We start from the raw sequence: 22,988 nt of genomic DNA, 5'->3' as shown, positions 1-22,988 counted from the left end.
GACATAAAACCAGCCAGAACAATGGCTGAGGGGCTGACAAATGGAACTTCAATTTTGACAAAGAAGAGCTGTGCTTAGATAAATGGGAGTCCAGTACAACTTCTGTCCCAGTGTGGTTGCTCTTGCAATACTCAGTCTTGCTCCCAACCTGAGACTTGAACTTGATACTTTAAAAAAATCATTTTAATTGAGAAATAGAAAACATCTTAAAAAGAAAAACACTAAGGATGTTGTTTTTTTTTTTTTTCTTCATGAGGAGAAAGCACTCAGCCACCCACAATAATGGTATTTATAGTAATACGGATCGGTTTCACAAGGAAGCCAATGAATCCCATTATATCAAATCCTATTGCTATGGCCATGGCTATCTTCTAGGGTTCTGTTCTATCAGGGCTGGTGCATCTTTTAACAAGTCAAATGGAGTCTTTTACAAACTGTCAACCTGGCTGAACAAACTGCACTACCTGATCCATGACTGTTTTATGGGATGGCGGCTTAAGAAGGCAGAGACACCAAGCACCGGAGTGGAATGAATACAGCAGAGCCCTAGACTTGGTACTTTCTATTGGCTATTAGCTAGAAATACTTTCTTGGAAAAAGATATGGTTTCCATGGAATCTAGAGTTTGGCTCTGATAACTCCTGGTTGCTCATGAGGGAGGACAAACAGCTGAGCAAGCTCTTGCTTCCTACCAAGTTGTCTTATTGACTGTGTGGCCACTATTGATCCAAAGAGGGAGGGGACCCACATCCCCACCTTTCCCAAGAGCATCTAGGAAAGACCTTGCAGTGAACCTATGTGGGTGACACCAGGTGGACGTTGGGAAGTGGTGTGCAGACCTTCAAGTGGCCACTGTGCAGGTGTCCTGGGAGCTGACTTTATTTATCTGTGCTGATGCTGTCAGCAGATACACTGTAGAACAGATGGTACCTGCACTGCCATTTTCACTGACTACAATGGACTTGGAATTCATAAAAGTCACAGGAATCCTCCAGCAGTAGTGTTAGGAATCTAGCAAACCACGTGCATCTGAACGTGTTTCTGCAACTACTTAGGAGGAGACAGACAATTTAGTGAGACTCTGGTTCAATATAAATATTTTAAAAAGGAGCTCAATATTATAGCACTTGCCTTGACTGTATTAGGCCCTAGGGTCAATCCCCAATTTGGCAAAAATACATACCTACAGCCCTGAAATTTCTAGCTAACCAGTCTTTCTAAAGTCTAAGCTCCATCTCAACTCAAAGATCTTTCTATTTAAAATTTCTATCTTGATTCATGGTCTGCAGCATGCTTCTAAGAAGGGAGTCTGGCCATCACAGGGGTTCAGACCTTTTCTTTCCTCAGAAACCACAGCTCTAAACTGTCCATTGTATTATATTATAAAGCATTATTTTCACACAATTTACCTAGTTTTTTTTTATGGCAAGGCAATAAGCCTAAATATGTTTATGTTCTTGGATGTGTAGTGAATGCCGTTAGTATCTATCTACACTCAGGAGGCAGAACCCGATGAATCTGAGGCCAGCCTGAATCTCAGAATGAATTCCAGGTCAGTCAGAGCAACATCCTAAGACCCTGTCTACCCAAAATAAACAACAAAAAACAAAACAATAAAAGATGCTACTTCCTTAAGATTTGGAAATGAAGCATCACATTCATCAAAGTCCCTGGGTGAAATAAATCACAATGGAAATCAGAAAACATTTTGAAATGTAGTATGTAGTATGCAGCTAAAATAGCACTTATTTACAGCTTTAGGGGTTGGGCGCTCTAAGTCAGTGGTAGACTGACCACTTGCCTAACACGTCTCATACAGCAAACCTGGGTTCAAGACCCAGCACACACCATCAATAGAAAATAGTATTGAATCCTTTCACTACAAAAGATTTACCAGAGATGCCTGAAGGTTCTGAAGAAACAAGAAAACAGGCATGTGCTGGAGAGATGGCCCAGTGGTTAGTCGCACTTATTGCTCTATGAGGGTGCAAGTGGGATTCCCAGCACCCAGAGTGGGTGACTCAGAACCAAAGTCCAGCTCAGGACTGATGGCCTCTTCTGTTCTCTGAGGGCAATCGTGCATGCAAACAAGACAAAAGTTGTTTCTTAAAAACAAATGGAATTGATACTCTTTATAAGACTTAGTCTGAGAAAACATAAACCATTAACCTATTGGCAATATTAAAGCGATAATAGAGGATTATAACATTTTCTCTAACAAATCTGACAACTCTTCAATGGTCTCTGAGCGCCTAAGGAAATTAAATCTCTATTTACAAACTTCCCCTCAAAGAAAATGACAGGTGTGGATTGTGCTGATGAATCCTTACAATCCAGAGATAAACCCAGGATGTAATCTTATGATGTGAGGAAAAAGGCAAGACTTACCGCATGGGTTTTTTTTTTTTTTCTTTTACCAGAACTAGCATAGTCATTTTTTTCTTTTTTAATCAGATACGTGTACTGATGTGTGTCTGCGTGTCTGTATGTGCACCATGTGTGTGCAGACGCCAGAGAACAACCTTTGACCTCAGTGACAACACAGTCACTGAGTGCCCACTTGTCTCTTTAGTCACTATCACAGTACTTGTGGCGAACCTGGTGACCTGACTCAGTGGCAGAGCCCTTGCCTAGCATGAAGGAGCCCCCTGGGTTCCATGCCCAGCATCTAACCAATAGGTGTGTCGATGCATAGGGTGACTTCCAGGCTAGCCCGAGGCTACCTAAGCCCCTGTCTTAAAACCAAGGAAACCGCTACAAGAGCGCGCAAGAGCAAATTACTACTGTGGTGGTGGGATTAAAAAAAATGCAACTGAGCGGGCGCTTTGCTGCAGGGCAGCACAGGTCAGAACAGGCTCCCACCGGCCCCTGCTGCCCAGGGTATGGGTGAGGCTAGGGTGTCTCGCCTCCATTCCGGGCTCACCGTAAGTGTCGTCTGTGTCCCTGCCGTCAAACCTCTCCTCCAGGTTGCTCTCTCCTCCTCCTCTACTTTCCAAAGAGTAGTGTCCTGGGGTTTAGCGGGTAACGGCTGCCGGAGGCCCACCCACCGCTCGAGGAGAGCTCCTATTGGCTTGTGCAACAGGCTGGCACCATGATTGGCCTGGTGGGGCTTAAATGCGCGGGAAGGAGCTGCGCGGGGCTTGGATTGGATGCGCTGGGAGTATCTTCTCGCGAGACTTAGAAGGCGCTTTGCGCGTGAGTTCCTGTGGTTTGTAGAGCTGTGTGTGTCCTAGACATGGAATCCCATGGCTTGCGCTTAGCTGCATCCTGCATCCTCTTTGCGGGGTGAGGGGGTCTAGACTGGGGCACTTATTTGCCTCTGGGACAAAATGTATGGGCGTACAACAAAATTCAGAAAGCCAGAGATTGTTTCAGTACAATCATTAAAAACAACAGAAAAAGACTCAAAATGAGAAAATTATCCAAACCAGTATCCTTTTTTTCTCCTCTCTTACGGCTCCATGGAGAACACTGTTTGTGATCCTGTTTTTATTTAGTTTGGTATCATGGATCTCTTAGTATTAATTTTGATTTTTATATGACTGCTTTTAATGCAGGCGGTGGTGGTGCACGCCTTTAATCCCAGCACTTGGGAGGCAGAGGCAGGCGGATTTCTGAGTTCGAGGCCAGCCTGGTCTACAAAGTGAGTTCCAGGACAGCCAGGGCTACACAGAGAAACCCTGTCTCGAAAACAAAACAAACAAACAAACAAAAAAACAAAACAAAACACAAAACAAAAGATTATTTGATTGCTGAGGTTTTACATTTTCATTATATACATATTTTTTAAAGCTTTTTATTTGTAATTACACCTATATGTGTGTTTCTTGGTGGGTAGGTACAAATTGAGTGCACTGTCTTTAGGGGCCAGAAAAGGGCATGGAATTCTCTGAAGTTGGAGTTCGTAGGAGGTTGTGAGCCCTGACCTTGGTCCTGGGATTCCAAATGGAGTTCTCTATGGGAACTGTAGGTACTCTTAACCACTGAGCCATCTCTCTAGCCCCTCCCACATACATCTTTTGTTTGTGTTCTCAGTACAGATACGGTAGATAATTTAAGCTTGCACAAAATTAGACGATCCAGGAGGACCAACACCTCAGTAATATCATTGGTGACTTTACTTGTCTGAACATAATTACCAAAGAGTAGTGGAGGCCCTCTCTTAAATAAGGACAAAATGGCTTAAACCTGGGTCTACCTTCAAACTGCTCCATCAGAGACAGAGGCCTCTTATTTGCGGATCATTTATTCTTTTACTAATAAATTGATTCACCAAACTCATTGACCTACCAGCAGCTGGGTGCTGTTCAGTGATGAATTGGAGACTGTGAATAAGTTTGTGGGCCTGCACAGTGTCACTTTGCAGTAACTCAATTGCTCATGCAAGTCTCCTCTTACCTATAGTGAATTTGTATTTAGTTTTTGAAATCACCATTTCATTCAGAGATGCTACCAAGATAATTAAGTCTGGCGTCTGTTCTACCAATTGGTTCAGATGAGGCTGGACACTATACCTTGCCTGGGCAGGTGTCTAGTTCGGGGCGGTGGATGCCCTGTAGCTGTGGAAGTGTATGGGGAGGAAGGCACCCTGAGGACACTGCAGACCATGTTCTATACCTGGCTACCCCCACTGACTGCTGTAGAGCACTTAGATATTTTGGAAATTTTTTTTTTCCTGGGCTGGCAGAAATATGTCAAATGCTCACTCTGTCCCCTTCTACCCAAAGAGACAACGCAGAACGTGTCAGCTTTCATGGGTCTGCGTTTTAGACCGTAGAAGACAGCGGATCATCTAGGTGAAGGGTCTCTGGGATCTGGGGAGATGGGCTGTCGTGGCCCTAGAGGGCAGGGCCCACACTGTGCATGGTCATGTTATATGTTACCAGGCAAACTATATAAACAGTGAGGGTGGCCAGCGCAGCTAGATCCTATCTCAAGATAAAACAGACCACAAACAAACAAACAAACAAAAAACAAACCCAAAGTGATGGCGCTCGGTTCCTTCTCATTGAGAACAAACACATCACTCCTCAGGGCAGGTTTGGCTTCCAGACTCTTTGTTTGTTCCTCCCTCCTCACCTCCTTCCCTCCCTCCTCACCTCCTTCCCTCTCTCCTTCCCTCCCTTCCTTCTTCCCTCCTTCTATTCCCTCTTCCAGATCTTTCTGGAAGAAGCAGCTCAGACGCCAAGCCTGGAGCGCCCAGGCTGGATCATCAGGGCCTTGAGCCAATGGTCTAACAGTAAGTGATGGGCACCAGCAAGTGTTTGAGTTTGGAAAAGAATCCCGGGGAATTTGGGATCCTGAACCAGAACTATCCAGCTATGCCACCCTCAGACTCCTGATACCACAGAAGCTGGGAGGGAAGCTATGGGTTAGATTAACTTGTTACTGAGCAATAACTAACTCACACTGGGAACTTAAGAAACTTCCTCACAGTCGTCCAAACAGAACAGACAAATTTAGTTACCTGAGTTCAGAATTAAATGTCTGGGAAAAAAATTTATATTTGGGGTGCAATACGGGAAAAAGAATGTAGGGACTCTACATACTAGACAAGTGCTTTCCTACGGAGCTACATCCCCAGCCTTCTGGGGTTTTGATTAATTTTGGTTTTGTTTTTTGTTTGTTTGTTTGGCTGGGTTTTCAAGACAGGATTTCTCTGTGTAGCCCTGGCTATCCTTGTTAGCTTGCTTTGTAGAGCAGGCTGGGCTAGAACTTGGAGATCTGCCTATCCTGCCTCCTCCTCTTCCTCTTCCTTCTTTTGTAATTTAATTTTATTTGTAACTCACTTTTTACACTCCATATTCCATTCCCCACCCCTCCATCCACCCTTCCACTGCTCCATATCCCACACCTCCCCCCCACCCCACCCTGGCTCCACGTGGATGACCCCACCCCCCCATGCCACATGACCTCTGAACTCCCTGGGGCCTCCAGTCTCTTGAGGGTTAGGTGTGTCATCTCTGAATGAACACAGACCCAGCAGTCCTCTACTGTATGTGTGTTGGGGGCCTCATATCAGCTGGTGTATGCTGTCTGTTTGGTGGTCCAGTGTTTGAAAGATCTCTTGGCGGGGGGGGGGGGGGGGTGTCCAGATTGAGACTGCTGGTCCTCCTACAGGGTTGCCCTTCTCCTCAGCTTCTTTCAGCCTTCCCTAATTCAACAACAGGGGTCAGCTGCTTCTGTCCATTGATTGAGTGCAAATATCTGCATCTGACTCTTTCAGCTTGTTGGGTCTTTTGGAGGGCAGTCATGATAGATCCCTTTTTGTTAGTGCTCCATAGCCTTAGTAATAGTGTCAGGCCTTGAGACCTCCCCTTGAGCTGGATCCCACTTTGGGCCTGTTACTGGACCTTCTTTTCCTCAGGCTCCTCTCCATTTCCATCCCTGTAATTCTTTCAGACAGGAACAATTGTGGGTCAGAGGTATAAGATACAATCCACAGAATTCAAAAGGCTCAACAAGCTGAAGTGCTCAAGTGAGGACACCTCAGTCTCACTTGGGAGAGAGAAGAAAGCAATCACAAATGGGGAGGAAGGGAGGGACTTGGAAGGGAAAGTGGATGGGGTGGAGGAGCAGTGTGTGTGGTGAACCTGATCTGGTAATGGGTGAGGGAAAAGGACTGAAGCCCTGAGGGCCAGCAGAAAGAACGTAAACAGGCAACCTCAGGAAATAGGTTGAGGGGACACACACACACACAATGCACCATACACCTGGGAGGTGAGAGACTCTCAGGACTCACAGGGAGGGCCCTTAGATGAAATGCTTGACAGTAGGGAGAAGGAAGGAAGGAGAAGGAAGGAGAAGGAAGTAGAGCCCACCTCCAGCAGGAAGACAGGACATCAAGTGAGGGATGGGGTTGCCATCCCACAATCACACCTCTGACCCATAATTGTTTCTATCTCTGCCTTCTAAGTGCTTGTATCAAAGGTGTGCACTACTACCATCTGCCTGATTAATTTTGTTTTTAAGGTGGGTTCTTTTTTTTCTTGCCTTGGCTCTCTTGGTCCTCCCTATGAGAGACAGCATCTACCTGTTACTGCTGCCCAAGTGTGGGGACTAATGGTGCCTCTTAGCACGCCTGACTTTTTTATTGTGAGACAAGGTCTTGCAAAGTTGCCCAGGTAGACCTCAAAATTATTTTTTTTTAAAGTGTGTGTGCGTGCCACAGAATAGTTGTTGGAGGTCAGAGGACAACTTCCAGGAGTGGATTTATGGTGGTTTGAATAGGTTTACCCCATTGATTCATGTGTGTGAATGCTTGGCCATGGGAAGTGGCATTATTAGGAGGTGTGGCATTGTTGGAGTAGGTGTGACCTTGTTAGGAAAAAAAATGTCTCCATTGGGGTAAGCTTTAAGGTCCCTGTACTCAAGCTCTGCCCAATTTGGAATGTGAGCCTCCTCCTGGCTGCCTGCAGAAGAGTCTCTTCTGCCTTCGATAAATATGTAGAACTCTTGACTCCAGCACCATGCAGGACTGCCTGGATGCTGCCATGCTCCCACCATGACGATAATGGACCGAACCTCTGAAACTATAAATCAGCCCCTATCAAATGTTTCCTTTTATAAGAGTTGCCTTGGTGATAGTATCTCTTCACAGCAATAAAACTACAACTAAGACAGAGTTCCAGTGAACAAACTCAGATCATCAGACTTGGTGGCAAAGCATCTTTTCCCCTGAGGACCTGAGCTTTCAATCCTCCTTTAGCCTCCCAGGTAGCTGTATGACAGGCCCGTGCCACCTGGCCTGGCTCAGCCTTGTAAGCGATGTTCTATAGGACTTGTGCTTTGTAACTTTAAGGAGAGAGAGAGAAAAAATAAAAGGCTCAGAAAGTTGCCAAACATAAAATACCTTGAACTGGAAAGACCAGAAATCACTTCAGCTGTAGAGAATGTTAGGGAATTATGAAAGACTAAGATATTTCACTGAATTTCTCAACATATAGATCAGCTGGCTGAAAGGTTTTCAGTTAAAATCACTTTTCTTTAGTTTCAAGTGAGTCGTTGACAGAAAGACAATCCAATAGATAGCTTGGATCCATTTTAATTCAAAGGGCTTTCAAATTTTCAAACACTTATAAAGAAGTGTCAGTTCAACCTAACAAGAATGGACTCAGGCTATGGCTATCTATAAACCCATTATGTCTGTTAATACATTTCAGCTAGAGATAGAACCAGATGTAAACCATGAACGTCTGTCATGATGTGGGGTTCCAGATATAGAGAATTAAAATAACAAAAGAAAACTATAAAAGAAAAATTAAAAAGGTGGTGGTGGCACACATTTTTGATCCTAGAACTCAAAAGGCAGAAGCAGTCAAATTTCTTTGAGTTGAAGACCAGCCTGGTCTATGGAGTGAGTTCCAGGGCAGCCGAGGCTACCTACACAAGAAAACCTGTCTTGAGTTCTCCCTACCTCCCCAACCACCCCACAAAAGGAGAAACTGATGTTTCCTTACTGCTTCATTTGACCATATGATGCGAAAGGATTGGTATCAGCTCAGGACTCCCAAGACCAAGTTCTTAGCACCAAGGACAGGGAATAAGAAAGATAGGACACAGAGGACAAGGGAGGAGGGGAAGGGGACTAGGGACGGGGGAGGGGTATTAGTCCTGGGGATAGAGAGGAGATAAGCATGGCCCAGAGGTAAATGGCAGTTTATAAAGCAGAAAGGGAAGCCCGGTGTTAGGATGAGGTGTTTGATTTTAATTGGGCATGTTAATTAGGTGAGCAAGAGTCTTTTGGTTGCTGGACTTCAATGCTTTTGATAGGTGGACCTTGGTAATCAGTTTCAGGAGGAAGAAGTGGCCAAATAAGGGAATAGACCTTGGTGGCTAGCCTTAGGAATGTAATCCAATGGTTTTTAGCAAGGCAGAGGGAATGGGGGAGAAGGGCAAGGCCTGCCAGAGCCGTGTTTGCCATGCTCGGGCTGGCTAGAGCCCCTTCACTATGTATTGTAAATATCTGTGCGTGGCTTTCTGCAGTCGTCTCCATGGAAAGGACCCATGGGCACAGTTGTTTAAACTGTTGAGAAAGCACACAGAGATGCTGTGAATCACCCGTTTATGAAATGGCTGAGACAGAGAGAATAAAGGTGATGGCTGTGCATGAGCTCTGGGCTCACGCTTGTCATTGAGTTTTACTGAGGGTTACTGTTGGTTAGTTAGCTCAGGTCAAGATTTCCTTGAAACAAAGACATGCTTGGCAAATAGTTAAAGTCAAAAAAAAAAAAAAAAGAAAAAAAAAAAGAAAAAGAAAGAAAAAAAAGACAGCATTCTCTGCTGTCACATTATATAAGAATGTACTAAATTTGAAGTGTCAAGATGTTTACACCTGGTCAATTTAAATGACGAGGATTCATATGGCAACGTATGTCAACTTTTCTGATCACAAATAGTTGTATGAGTATGCATGTATTTGCATGTGTGCCTTCCCCTCCCATTAGTCCCCTTGTTCCCCTGTCCCCCGTGGCAGTTTGACCTCTACTTCGATGTCATATATGCATACACGATTTCACGCCTCTGTGTAAGCTCCAGGAGCCACCAGTGAGAGAAAACATACAGCATTTGTCTTTCCAAGACTGGCTTGATTGACCTCTCTCCACTTGCATCCGTTATCCTCGAGATGACGTGACCCTGCTTTTTGTAAGGGAAGAGAATCCCGTGTGTGCCTACCGCTCCTCAACTACTCCTCTGTTGCTGGACCCCGAGGTTGGTTGTATGACTCTGCTGCCGTTATCAGTGATGTCTGTATCTCACAATTCTTTGCGCCGTTTTCTTAACCCCCTTTGCTCTGAATTAACCGCAAGGCATTTCTATGACCTATTTAGCCTGTATAAAGACACAGAGACCTTATATTATTATTTTGCTGGGCAGGTTCTAAGCTATCTATTTCCCAGCCACGTGGCCCTTTACCTTCAATCTGAGGCTTATCCTGGATTGCTCTGCCCCATGTGTGTCGTCATGGTGACTCTCTCATCAGGACCGCATGGTAAATCCTCCTGCTCCCACTATATAGTCTCCACAGCTTCTCTCCTCATGGTCCTTCTCTACTTCTCTCTCTCTCCCTGGGCCCCCTGGCTGGGATCAGAAGTCCAGCCTTCCTATCTCCTCTGTCCAGCCATAGGCTGAATCAGCTGTTTATTGGCCAATCGGAGATGGTAGAAAACAATTTTTTATATAACATTAGAATCAGAGATGCGTGACCACGCCCACATCCAGACTGTAGACAGATGTCTGGGTAGAGAAACCAGATCTTGAGGCACAGAAACCTGCATCTGAACACACAGTAAGTACATACAGGCCAACCCCAACACATGTCCATTTGTCTCTGTGGTGTGCTGGTATAGGGCCCTTGAGGTTCTAGGAAGGCTCTATCTGGATCATGTGGAAGATTTATTGTTAGGTTTTTGAGAACCCTCCATACTGGGTTTTATAGTAACTGAGTATATTCCCATCAGCAGTGGGTAACAGAACCCTTATGTCTATGTCCTGGATAGTAGTATTTATCAACTGTATTTTTAAAAATCACAGTTAGAGATTGTAGACTGCTCACAACTCAGTAAAGTGCTTGCTTTGAAAGCATGAGTATGTGAGTTTTATTCCCAGAACCCATGTAAAAATGCCAGACTCATGGCATGTGTTTGTAATTCTAGTGCTGCCTGCCTCTGTGTGTGTGTGTGTGTGTGTGTGTGTGTGTGTAAACAGGTGGATCCCTGGGCATGATAATGAACCAACCTAATCTACATGGTGAGCTCCAAGCCAGTAAGAGACAATGTCTCAAGGGAAAGGTCGTTAGTATTCCTGAGGGATGATGACACATGAGGTTGTCCTCTGGTACCTTCACACACATTGTAGTGAACATAGCAGATCTCTGATGCCTGCAGGGGTCAGCTCTGCTAATGACTTCCTCCCTGACTGGGCATCCTCAGTGCTCCCCCAGGAAGCTCCTCCCTGACTCATTATCCTCAGTGTTCCCCCAGGATGCTCCTCCCTGACTGGGCATCCTCAGTGCTCCCCCAGGATGTTCTTCCCTGAGTAGACATCCTCAGTGCTCCCCCAGGAAGCTCCTCCCTGACTCATTATCCTCAGTGTTCCCCCAGGATGCTCCTCCCTGACTGGGCATCCTCAGTGCTCCCCCAGGATGCTCCTCCCTGAATGGGCATCCTCAGTGCTCCCCCAGGATGTTCTTCCCTGAGTAGACATCCTCAATGCTCCCCCAGGATGCTCCTCCCTGAATGGGCATCCTCAGTGCTCCCCCGGATGCTCCTCCCTGACTCATTATCCTCAGTGTTCCCCCAGGATGCTCCTCCCTGACTGGGCATCCTCAGTGCTCCCCCAGGATGCTTCTCCCTGACTGGGCATCCTCAGTGCTCCCCCAGGATGTTCTTCCCTGAGTAGACATCCTCAGTGCTCCCCCAGGATGCTCCTCCCTGAATGGGCATCCTCAGTGCTCCACCAGGATGCTCCTCCCTGAATGGGCATCCTCAGTGCTCCCCAAGATGCTCCTCCCTGAATGGGCATCTTCAGTGCTCCCCCAGGATGCTCCTCCCTGAATGGGCATCCTCAGTGCTCCCCCAGGATGCTCCTCCCTGAATGGGCATCCTCAGTGCTCCCCCAGGATGCTCCTCCCTGAATGGGCATCTTCAGTGCTCCCCCAGGATGCTCTTCCCTGACTAGACATCCTCAGTGCTACCCCAGGATGCTCCTCCCTGAATGGGCATCCTCAGTACTCCCCCAGGATGCTCCTCCCTGAATGGGCATCCTCAGTGCTCCCCCAGGAAGCACTCTCTTCTCTGATATCAGCTTTAGTGTGCTCAGCAGATCCGTTCACTTCTGATCTCCATACCCGCTTAGTTCTCCTTCATCCTCCCTGTTGTAACTGTAACTTACAGTGAGTCCCTACCATCAGGACTCATGTGTGTACCCATTCCCATGTTTCATTGCTAAATTCCAGCTATGCTGACTCTTGAGGCAACTTGCCAGGCTATCCTCACATGTGGGGAAACAAAGCTAGTTTCTTTTGTCACAGTCATTCCACATTACCCAAACGGTCTGTGAGAGGAGGAACAATACATTTTTATGGTATTGATATGACATTAGATCCACATTTTTCAAAAGAATGTGGGGGGCAATATGAAGTTTTAGACATGGAAATACATTACACAAATATTTAGCAAGATTGTGGTAGGTGAACCTGTGTTCTTAGAAGCCGCCAACTTCCACACCATGGCAGGTGAAGAAAATTCAAACAGGTCATAGTAGTACAACAGAGATGACCTCTTCCTGGTTCTCCATGCTGGCAGCTGGGCACAGGAGAGAAGCAGAGAGGACCCATCCCACCTGACCTGGGCAGGCATGCCTTGCTTAGATTAGGGTTGGGCATAGGAGCTACTCTTAGAAGGCAGAGTTGATGACCTCCGCTGACCCTGGGAGGGGTTAGTGAATCCAGAGCTAGAGGAGAGAATTAAAGACAAACCTGAGGCATCCTCTCTTCCACTTTGTTGCAAACCCCTCCTGTGGCACCTGGACATGAAATCCATTGTTTTCCCTTATCTTTTCTCGTTTAATTTCTATGATAACATTATGCAGTGAATATCATTGCAGAAACTCAAGAGTCTACATCACACCCAGAGGAACCTAGAACACAATTTCAGAGTTTATCCCATAGTTTATGCCTTTCCTGCAGGTGATGCTCTTCGGGAATTGCTGCTAGCATTTATCTTCCCTGAGACCCAGCCTTCCTCTACCGTGGCTCTGTTTACAAGCTGGTGCATGCTTGTAATCATAGTATAGGGAGCTTTGGGAACGTAGGACGTGCTCACCTGAAGCTTCACACGGTCCTGCTTCTGAACCCTCTCCTTAAGTCTCTGCTGCTCTCACAACTGTGCCACCTAGAGTGTAGCCTGTTGGAGATAGAGCCAGACACTCACTCACTTCACCAAGACCCGTGGTATCTGCCAAGCACTCGGTGCCCCTAGGAACCAGGTAGGACCAGCTAGTGATGTGGCAGCTCTAGTATAGAGCGGGAAGAGGCAGGGAGGAGAAGTTGGGGACAGCACACAGATAACTAGTGGCACTAGACACAAGCCATGACTAGGCGACAACTGTCCAGCCCTTACATGACGAGGACTGGGAACATTGTCCCTGAAGCTCCTGGGTAGGACTCTGATTCCTGAGTAGGGATCCTCTAGCCCCAAGTATCTTCCACACCAGCGATCAGATGGCAGCTTTGTGCAGCTGCAGGGAAAGAAGCCAGGCATGTCAGAGACAGCAGCTCTATTACCCTTAAACACTCAGGCAGGCTTATATACATATGCCACATCTGCTTGTGATACTTAGTGATACAAACAGATCTGATTGGCCCATTCCAAACCTTCTGATTCCACCCAGCCAAGTTCTGACGCTTTTCCATCCCACCATGGGCAGGCTTTGAGATGGCCCTGCTCACCACTGAGAACAGTCTCCTGTAGTGGGTTGGTCTGGTGCTGCTCTGTATTCAAATGCTAAACTCTGTACCTCAAGATCCGGTTGCTCCAAGATGAGGAGGTCCTCACCTATTTTATTTTTTTGAGGCCATTTCTCTGTATAGCCTGGCTGTCCTGGACTCACTTTGTAGACCAGGCTGGCCTCAAACTCAAAGAGATCCACCTGCCTCTGTCTCCCACCACACCTGGCCCTATTTGTGCTATTCAATGGGCTTCTCTGACTTAAAGCTATTTTATTTCTATAAGTCAATATAATTTATAAAAAATAACAGTGGTTCTGCTGCAAGATTTCAACTCTCTCTCTCAGTTTTTAAAATCCAGTTTACAGCATTGGTTCCCAATGACAGTAGGGATTTTAAGTGCAGTCCAGTAGCATCTGAGGGTAGACACCCAGGACACAGCTCAACATTCTATAGTGTTTGGAATATTTACCTCAGTGACCAACCATGCACCAGCTTGTAAACAGAGCCACGGTAGAGGAAGGCTGGGTCTCAGGGAAGAAAAAAGCTAGCAGCAATTCCCTAAGAGCATCACCTGCAGGAAAGGCTTTCCTATGGGATAAACTTTGAAATTGTGTTCTAGGTTCCTCTGGGTGTGATGTAGACTCTTGAGTTTCTGCAATGATATTCACTGCATGATGTTATCATAGAAATTAAATGAGAAAAGATAAGGGAAAACAATGGATTTCATGTCCAGGTGCTACAGGAGAGGTTTGCAATGGCCAGCACTTTATGAATTATCCAGTCTTCTTTAATGGTTAAATGAACTTATATTAAGATAGTGTGGGAGAACCCACAAGACAGTAAAACACACACTGTCCTACTGCAGGTTGGCTGGCCCAGAAGGGTTAGGAGAGGTTCCCCAGGGGGACTGATAGGCCCCTCAAGGCACAAGTGTCCAGGCCCCTCCCCTGAGCACCTCCAACTGCCAGGTTTAATGGCTAGACCCAGACCCCACCCTACAGAGTAAAAAACCCAAGCTTAGGACTTGAAATCCCACCAACCCTCACCCTGGAAAGCTCCCCATCCCCACCCGGCCACTCCTGAAACCCTATCTAAACCCTGTCTTCTGTTCAGTTCTCTCTTGGCTTCAGGGATAGAAGTGATGGCTCTGTAGTTCAGAGCACAGGCTGCAGGACCTGGGTTCAATTCTGGTGACTCACAACCAGCTGTAAATCCAGTCCTGCAATACAGCGCCCTCTCCTGGCACTGCACACATGGTGGTGCACATACACACATGCAGGCAAACACTCATGCACATAAAAGTAAAATCTTTTTAAAATAAAAAACAAAACCCACACAGCTCTTTAACGTTTCATTTTTAAAATGTTTTTTTTTTCCTAGCAGTACATTCTTTAAAAGAAGTTAACAACTTCAATTCCAAATATAAGGATTAAATAATGCAAATGAAAAGCTGTTGTTTTCGGTGAAGCTACCGCCTAATGACCCTGGGAAAAGTACTCTTATAACTGAACCGATGCAAAAGTCCCTTAGAAAAGCTTCATTTGTTGCCTGGGAAGAGTCTTCTTAAGGTCACTTTACGTCTAGACCATCGCCTCGACTCCAGAGGAGGAGCTTTGCTTGGTAATGGCTTGTGGTTCCACAGTGTTTTGTGTATGGGAAGCAGAGACTAAGAGACACTACTGGAGTCATTGGGACTGTAGGTTCCACCACGGATCGTCCCCAACACTGGGACATTCTCCCTTAACCTTCAGCAAGACACAAAAGGAAAATCAAGGCCCACCTTTACCTCGACCTCCATCACCCCTGTTGGTGGGATTAAGAGGCCCCTGCGCATCAAGTCCAGAGCTCTCGTGAGACCCAGTGTGCTTATGAAGAAACCTGCAGGCTCTGAGTATCATCCCAGCCAGGGCAAGGGTCTGCAGACAGAGGCATCTGGTGCTGCTGTGCTCCCCGGGTGACCCTTGCATGGAAGCACTTCTTCCCTCGGAGGCAGGGAAAGATGCAATGCTCCCGACAGTACAGATAAAAGCTCATGAAGCCAGGCTGGGCATCTGAGTCCCCAGAGAGGTGCCCACTTGCTGCTGGTATTTATTGCTGGGACAAGAGGGCGCTGCGGTTGGCTTTCATCTTTTCCAGTCGCTTTACGAGGTGGCCGTTGCTCACCTCGAGCTCTTCTGTTTTGTCCAGTGCAGAGCGAAGCTGGAAGAAGGAGAGAGGGCGATGAGCTTGCTTTCTCCCAACGTGGCGGGGTTTTGCATGGCCACGCAGCTAGCCCTACCAGAAAGCACTGCAAAAACCCAGCCACACTGGAATCTGAAAAATTGTGTGTGTGCACGTTTCTCTTTTCTTTTTCCCTTTTAAAAATATTTGGTCACATTTTTACTTAGGAAAGTTATTTTATTTATTTTGTTTTGATTTTATTTTATTCTATTTATAAGCTTATGTCTGTGCACCACATGCATGCAGGTACCCACAGAGGCAAGAAGATAGGACCAGAATCCCTGAAAGTGAGCTGTTGTGTAGGTGCAGAGAACTGAATGTAGGTCCTCTGCAAGAGCAGCCAGTACTCTTAGCCATAGAGCCATCTCTCCATCTATATATGTTTCTTTTCTTTTCTTTTCTTTTCTTTTCTTTTCTTTTCTTTTCTTTTCTTTTCTTTTCTTTCTTTCTTTCTTTCTTTCTCTTTGTGTCAAAGAAAAAGTGTATTTACTCTTCAGGATGTAAAATAAATTCAAATGATTTACAATAAATGTTGCATGCAAGAATATTTTTCTAAACTTAAAAAAAAGTTGGTGCTGGGATTTGAACATGGGACCATGTGCATACTCAGCGTGCACTCTACCCCTGACATGGGTCTCAGGCTCCCAGAAGACTATTTTTATTAGTTTCATGAATGGTTTAAACCAAAGGAATGAACCAAATATCAGAAGTATGACCTATATTTTCTTTTCTTTTCTCTACCCCTTCCCTTAAATAATTGTTAATTGGCTGTGGGGGGAAGGGATGTTAGCTTTCACAGACAATACCACACACCAGTCATGGGGCAGAAAGATTGGAGAGAGCCTGAAGGTCCCTCTTCAATAGCAAGTGGGTAGGCAGGGGCCTGGAGTGTTGATGGAGCAGCATTAGATCAGCTCTGGCTAGTAGGCATGGTTAAAGATGAAGAGATATTCACAGGCTGTGGCTCCAGACTGACTGCTTGGGATCTGTGTGTGTTTCTTAACTGAATAACAAAACATGACTCACTTCAGGTCTAGCTTCTTAACTAGGAGATGCTCCTCATCTGGAACGACTCCAGACCTGCCCTATCCTGTGGGTCTTGATGGACTCAGAAATGATGAATGTAGTGAGCCAACAACTATAGATGGAGCAGAGCCTGGACCAGCTAGAGAAGGTAACTGTCTGGTGTGGGGGAGCCGGGACCAAGGTCTCTGCAATTGGAAATTTAAAGCTTGAATGTCAAGAGTCTCAAACAGTCCCAGCCTAGAGCCAGGGGCAGAGGGCTTGGGTATCATAGAGATAGCCATGTGAGCAGGTTGCTCCGAGGCCAGCAGACAGCAGGGCAGAAGGCTGGCCCTAGGGAGGGAGTTCTAGAGGAGCTGTCAGTTGATGGGGCACAATCCATGGCTCTGCTTTCCACACCAGCTGCCATGCAGGTGGCTGGAGTTCCAGGACCTAAGATTCCACCTCCTAGCCGGGTGGTGGTGGCACACGCCTTTAATTCTGAGTTCGAGGCCAGTCTGGTCTACAAAGTGAGTTCCAGGACAGCCAGGGCTATACAGAGAAACCCTGTCCAACAAAAAAGATTCCACCTCCTACCTCCTTCCTCAGGCTCCCAAGCAACCTCACAAATCACTGAGCTTGGATAGGGAGAAACCATGGTGATGGTGGTTGGGTGTCTGTCTGGTGAGTGGGGAGAAACCATGGTGATGGTGGTTGGGTGTCTGTCTGGTGAGTGGGGAGAAACCTTGGTGATGGTGGTTGGGTGTGTCTGGTGAGTGGGGAGAAACCATGGTGATGGTGGTTGGGTGTGTCTGGTGAGTGGGGAGAAACCATGGTGATGGTGGTTGGGTGTCTGTCTGGTGAGTGGGGAGAGCAATGATCAAAGACTGAACACACGTCAGCTGTCGGGACGGAACAGAGAAGGCTGGGTTTATAATATATATGGGAATGATTCACTTATTAACCTCGACCTCACTCCAGCATGCAGCCGCCTGCCGAGCAGATGCAGTATTTTCCAAGTGAGCAACTTGGCCTGATCTCCTCAGGGAAGTGAAACATTCCGTTTCCAAAGGAGTAGAAGCAGGGCCTGGGAAGTTTACCTCTCTCTGGAGCTTCCGTTTTTCTGCCTTTAGTTCATCTTCTATTTTTTCTGCATTTTCGGCGGCTGATCGATAGCGCGTTACTTGGCTCTCTAACCTTATTACCTGAAAGGTAGTAATAAGAAAGCCACTGACACAAACTCATTCACTGTTTTCTTTTGCTGTTTGCTTTATCTGCAATCAAAGGATGCAATTTAATGAAACTGAAAATATGCGGTGTGAGTGACAGTGTGGCATTCTGGACATTACTTCAGCTCTCTCTGAGTAACTCGTCTAGTAGCATTTCTGAGTGACCCCTATCTTGAGAGCAAAAGGCCCCAGTCTAAAGGGTGGCTGTCTCTTTGCTTTCATAACCCCCTCGTGGGACTTGAAAGTGCTTGCAAAAGGACCCAAGTTCAAATCTCAGAACTCAACAAAAAAGCTGGGCGTGAGGGCAAGATACTGATTGCCCTCTGGCCTGTGCTCACTGGCCTTGGCTGAACGGAAGGCAGATGATGCTGGCAGGACCTTGGTTCATCTCCTAGGCTGCTGCCAGGGAAGGCCAGTAATGACAGCGGAAGAGAGGAGGGAGGCTTCGTGTGGACGTGAGGGTGTGTCCATGGCTGGACGTGAGGGTGTGTCCATAGCTGGATGTGAGGGTGTGTCCATGGCTGGATGTGAAGGTGTGTGTCCACAACCCAGAATTTGGAACGCAGAGGTAGGAGGATCAAAATTCAAGATCAGGCTGAATATATGTTTTTATGAAAAGGTCTGGCATGTATATCCACATTTGAGAGGATAGTGCCTCCTTTGTCCTCCTCACCCTAGAATGGGACACAGACTGCCCCTCAGACCCAGGATGCAGAGGTGGGAGGGCCCCATGTTTGTTCATCTGGCTGTGGGGAGAAAGGCTAGAAGCTCAAGGAAAAAGATGTGTGGGCACAAAGTATGCTGTGATGGTTTGTATATGCTCCGTCAAGGAAGTGGCACTATTAGGTGTGGCCTTGTTGGAGTAGGTGTGTCATGGTGGGTGTGGATTTTTTTGTTTTGTTTTGGTTTGGTTTGGTTTTTTGGAGACAGGGTTTTTCTGTGTAGCCCTGGCTGTCCTGGAACTCACTTTGTAGACCAGGCTGGCCTCAAACTCAGAAATCTACCTGCCTCTGCCTCCCGAGTGCTGGGATTAAAAGTGTGTACCACCACACCTGGCTGGGTGTGGACTTTAAGAACCTCATCCTAGCTGCCTGGTAGCCAATATTCTCCTAGCAGCGTGCAGATGAAGATGTAGAACTCTCAGCTCCTCCTGCACCATGCCTGCCTGGATGCTGCCATGCTCCTGCCTTGACAATAATGGACTGAACCTCTGAAGCTGTAAGCCAGCCCCAATTAATTGTTGTCCTTATAAGAGTTGCCTTCGTCATGGTGTCTGTTCACAGCAGTAAAACCCTAACTAAGACATATGTTGAATAAACAACTATTTAAATTAGTTTATGTGTATGTGTATTGATGTGTTCGTGATGCGGGTGCATAGCACTGGGGGTTGTTCTTCAGGAGCTGTCCACCGTGTTTTCGTGAGACAAGGTCCTCACTGGCCTACAGCGAGGCTGGCTGGCTGCAAGCACTAGCAGGGAATGGTAGGCTCTGGCCACTGTGCTCAGCTTTTCATGTAGGTTCTGAGGATCTAATCCAGGCTGCCTTACAAGTACTTTACAGACCGAGCCACACCCCCACATAAATAATACAGTTTGAAACATCTGTAAGCCCCATTGACACGAGCTGTTTTGTTATTACAGCCATTATAAAACATGAGTACCACTGTGACAACTTAGATTCTAATAAACAACTTGTCCTGAACTTCCCTTCCCGACTCTGCAAGCGATGTCTTGAAAGCCAGGCACGGGGATGGATACTCTTGTAATCTCAGCACTTGGGAAGCAGAGGCAGGAGAGGAGGATCAGGAGTTTGGGGTCACCCTTGGCTACAGAGTGAGTTTGAGGCCAGCCTGGGCCACATTGAGACCCTGTCTCAAGAACAACAAAAGACTAAAGCCAATAGATGCCTTAAGAGACTTACTTCCTTAACCCACGTCCTCAGGACCTGTGGGTATGTGAGAAGACCAGAGGGTGACATCAGGCACCCTCCTCATTGGCTCTCCACCTTATACTTGAGATAAAGTCCCTCGCTGAGCCTGAACTTCATAGATTAGGTAGCCTGGCTGGCCAGCACACCCTGGGGATCCTTCTGTCCCCAGGTAAGGAATACAGACATGCTGTGCCATCCCTACCTAACTTTCACATGGAGCTGGGAAATCTGAACTCAGGGTCATCTTCCTGCCTCCCTAGAACAACATTTGATTTGCAAAGTCTCTTGAAGAGGTTCTCAACCTGCAGGTCATGACTTCTAGGGTGTTGAAGGACCCTTTCACAGGGGTTGCATCTCAGATATCCTGTATAGCATGTATTTACATTAAGACTCATAACTAACAAAATTACAGTTATGAAGTAGTAATGAAAACAATTTTATGGTTGGAGGTCACTACAACGTGATGAGCTGTATAAAAGTGTCGCCATGTTAGGAAGGTTGAGGACCACTGCTCTGTTGCTTTTGGCCCTCGGCCATTCAGACCCCACACAACCACCCATCCATCCATCTGCCCAGGACTGCGGAGAGTCCACATACATTTTGTTCTAAGGCAGTTATCTCTTGCTCAGATTTTGCAAGTTTAAATTTGAGGTCGCTGATCTGTCTGTTGGCATCTCCTAAAGGGTGACAAAGAAAGGGACACGGGTTAAGTTTCTCAGGCTCTAGAACATTCTGTTCCTGGGAATCATCATTTCACAAAGTCTTCACAGTCTAATCTCAGCCTCCACAGACTCAGACAAGGCGTGCCCTCTCTGGGCGTTGGCTGGGAGCATGTCTGTACTTCTTATGTGTACGTAGAAGACCAAGGTAAGAAGGAACCCCCAGAGATGTGACAAAGGAGACGAAGGAGAGGGGCTGAGTATACTCTCATCTCCTGCAAGTCTGTTTTAGTCGACTAGCGTAACACGTGCCTATCACATGAAGCAAAGCAGATGTGTTTCTGACCACACCCACTTGTGCATCCTGGGACACCTGCTCCATCCCACAGGCTTATGCCGTCTTCTCCCCACTTTGCTTTACTCACAGAAAAGGTCTCCATGCTGTGGAACCCAGGAGCTTTCAGGGACAGGAGGGAATGCCAGGTATCCTTTACCACAAGCGTTTACAATCAGCACACACAAAAGCGTGCATTCCCACACAGGGCTCAATACTCACTTTGCAGATCCATGACATGTGCGTCTGTCCCATTCTCCAAGATACCGTCCTCGGCTCGAAGAAGGTCCAGCTTGCTGTTCTTCTGTCTTCCCTCTAGCTGCCCTTTGAGCTTCTTAATCTGAAAACACCCCAGTAAAATAGATTTATTTCTTTTTTTTTCAAAAGGAAACTAAAGAGCTGAGTTTAGAGCCTGTCTTAGCCAGAATAAATACATCAGGCTACTGCCTTGCTGCTAGCATGACCCTGGGGGTCATGTTAGAGGCAGGGGTTGCAGGAATATAGGGGAGAATGGCATGGAAAGGTTACAGTCTAGCCTGTGCTCCACCGGCCAGAGGGATTCTCTTTAATAAAGGCCAATCCAAATAAACTAGCAAAAAGCATCTGAGGGCCAGCACTCATCTCAGAAGGGAGTAGGCGGGGCAAAGACTTTATAACTTCAGCATGAATTCTTTTATAACCTAGTGGACAATAATTTTTGTGTACGTTGTATGTATGTGTTTGTAAGAGTGTCTGTGTATGTAGGTGTGTGCTTATGGAAGCCAGAGGTTAGCACTGAGTGTGTTCTGCCATTATGTTCAACCATATTTTTCTTCCTTTCATTTCTTTCTGTCTCTGTTGTTTTTGTTTGAGGTAGGGTCTCTCACTGAACCTAGCTTAGCTTATCCACTGGTCAGTCAGCTCCAGGAATCCACCTGTCTCCACTACGCCAGCACTGGGATTATAGGTGTGTGTGTGTGTGACTACATCCAGCTTTAAGGGGATGGCTGAGCTATCTCCCCAGCCTCTGTGAATAGTTATCTCTAAGGGTGAAATTCTTCTGGGACTCAGAAGTAGACTGCAGACACACACACACACACACACACACACACACACACACACAGACTTGGAATGGTGATTTAAGAGTTGGTGGTAACTCTTCATGATGCTGATCTATGCTTATTCACAAAGATATAAAAGAGGCCCCTACGTGCAGAAATATGGGAATGAAGTCCCCAGTAAAACTGTATGCTTCTGCATAGAACCTGGTCAAGCTGCTCGGTGTCCCAGAGGCACTGGTCAACCTTTAAGGAGGGGGTCTTACAGGACTCCTCTCTCATATGGGGTCAGAAGAGCAGCTGACAGTTTAATTTGATTCCGAAAGGATAACAACTGTAAAAGGTGAGCAGACCCATGTGGCTATGGGAAATGTTGGAGGAGAGGGTTCCCTGGGAAAAGGCTGGGGAATCATTTTAACTATCCCACAGACAGGAAAGATGAAACAGAGCCTTCAGCATTTCCTGAAGTCAGAGAGGGATGGAGATACCTCAAGGTTTAAACAATACTACCTTCTACATGTTTGTTAATACTTATAGTCCCGGGGCTGCGCTCAGGCCTGGTCATAGAAGCATCTATTTGCAGTAGCAGGCCTCGATGCAGACTCAGAGCTGGTCAAAGTGCTGAGACTGACAGCTCAGCCCGAAATGGAATATCTTTATAACCTGCCACTCCCCAAAGCACAGGGAATGTCACGTAGAGGAGGCAAAAAGAATGTAGGAACTGGGCTATGGGGGGAGGAGCGCATGAGATGCTGCCTTCTGGATGTGAGATAGCTCTCCCACTCGTGAACTCAGAGCAGCTGTGTTGCCTGCACCAGATCTAGCCAGTCAGAATTTCAGCATAGGCAGGGGGAGGTGCTCTCTAGGCCCCAACCCTTACTGTAGAGCTATTGGGACTCAGTGATAGCGTCTGGGGAAGAATCATTCAGTTTTTTAGGCTGTTCCTGCTGCTAGGTTTCCTGTGCTCCGATGGCCCCACATTCATGCACATAAAGGCAGCCACTAATTGACCTTAGTGCATTATTGGGCAGGGAGAACATAGAGTTCAGAGGGGGCATGTGGGTTGAGTGTGAAGTTGAAGGAGGGAAATTGGAGGTGGCTATGATCTTATTTCCTTGCATAAATGTA

At 46.6% G+C, this 22,988-nt stretch overlaps 1 protein-coding gene and 1 pseudogene across 11 annotated transcripts in view; both read right to left on the bottom strand.

Annotated features, from left to right (window-relative positions):
- Window positions 1-266: 266 nt before the first annotated feature.
- On the bottom strand, window positions 267-473 carry LOC110303794 (protein transport protein Sec61 subunit gamma pseudogene; annotated as a pseudogene).
- Window positions 474-14,601: 14,128 nt separating this feature from the next.
- The window catches only part of Lrrfip1 (LRR binding FLII interacting protein 1), a 129,366-nt gene continuing 120,979 nt past the window's right edge, over window positions 14,602-22,988 (bottom strand). For 2 of the 11 annotated variants that reach the window (XM_029474416.2, XM_029474513.2), the window contains 4 exons: window positions 21,046-21,163; window positions 20,428-20,507; window positions 17,773-17,877; window positions 14,771-15,649 (listed from right to left, as the gene is read on the bottom strand). In XM_029474416.2, coding sequence (XP_029330276.1) covers window positions 15,539-15,649; window positions 17,773-17,877; window positions 20,428-20,507; window positions 21,046-21,163 — 414 coding nt within the window. In that variant the 3' untranslated portion in view covers window positions 14,771-15,538. Of the gene's footprint in view, window positions 15,650-17,772; window positions 17,878-20,427; window positions 20,508-21,045; window positions 21,164-22,988 lie in introns of all 11 variants that reach the window. The other 9 variants (XM_029474322.2, XM_085839464.1, XM_021157842.3 and 6 more) reach the window with 9 other exon arrangements.

This window comes from Mus caroli, unplaced genomic scaffold (assembly GCF_978045245.1).
Source record: "Mus caroli unplaced genomic scaffold, Mus_caroli_1 scaffold_1, whole genome shotgun sequence".
NCBI lineage: Eukaryota > Metazoa > Chordata > Mammalia > Rodentia > Muridae > Mus > Mus caroli.
Note: the sequence above shows the minus strand (reverse complement) of the source record. Positions and strands in the feature narration are given on the sequence as shown.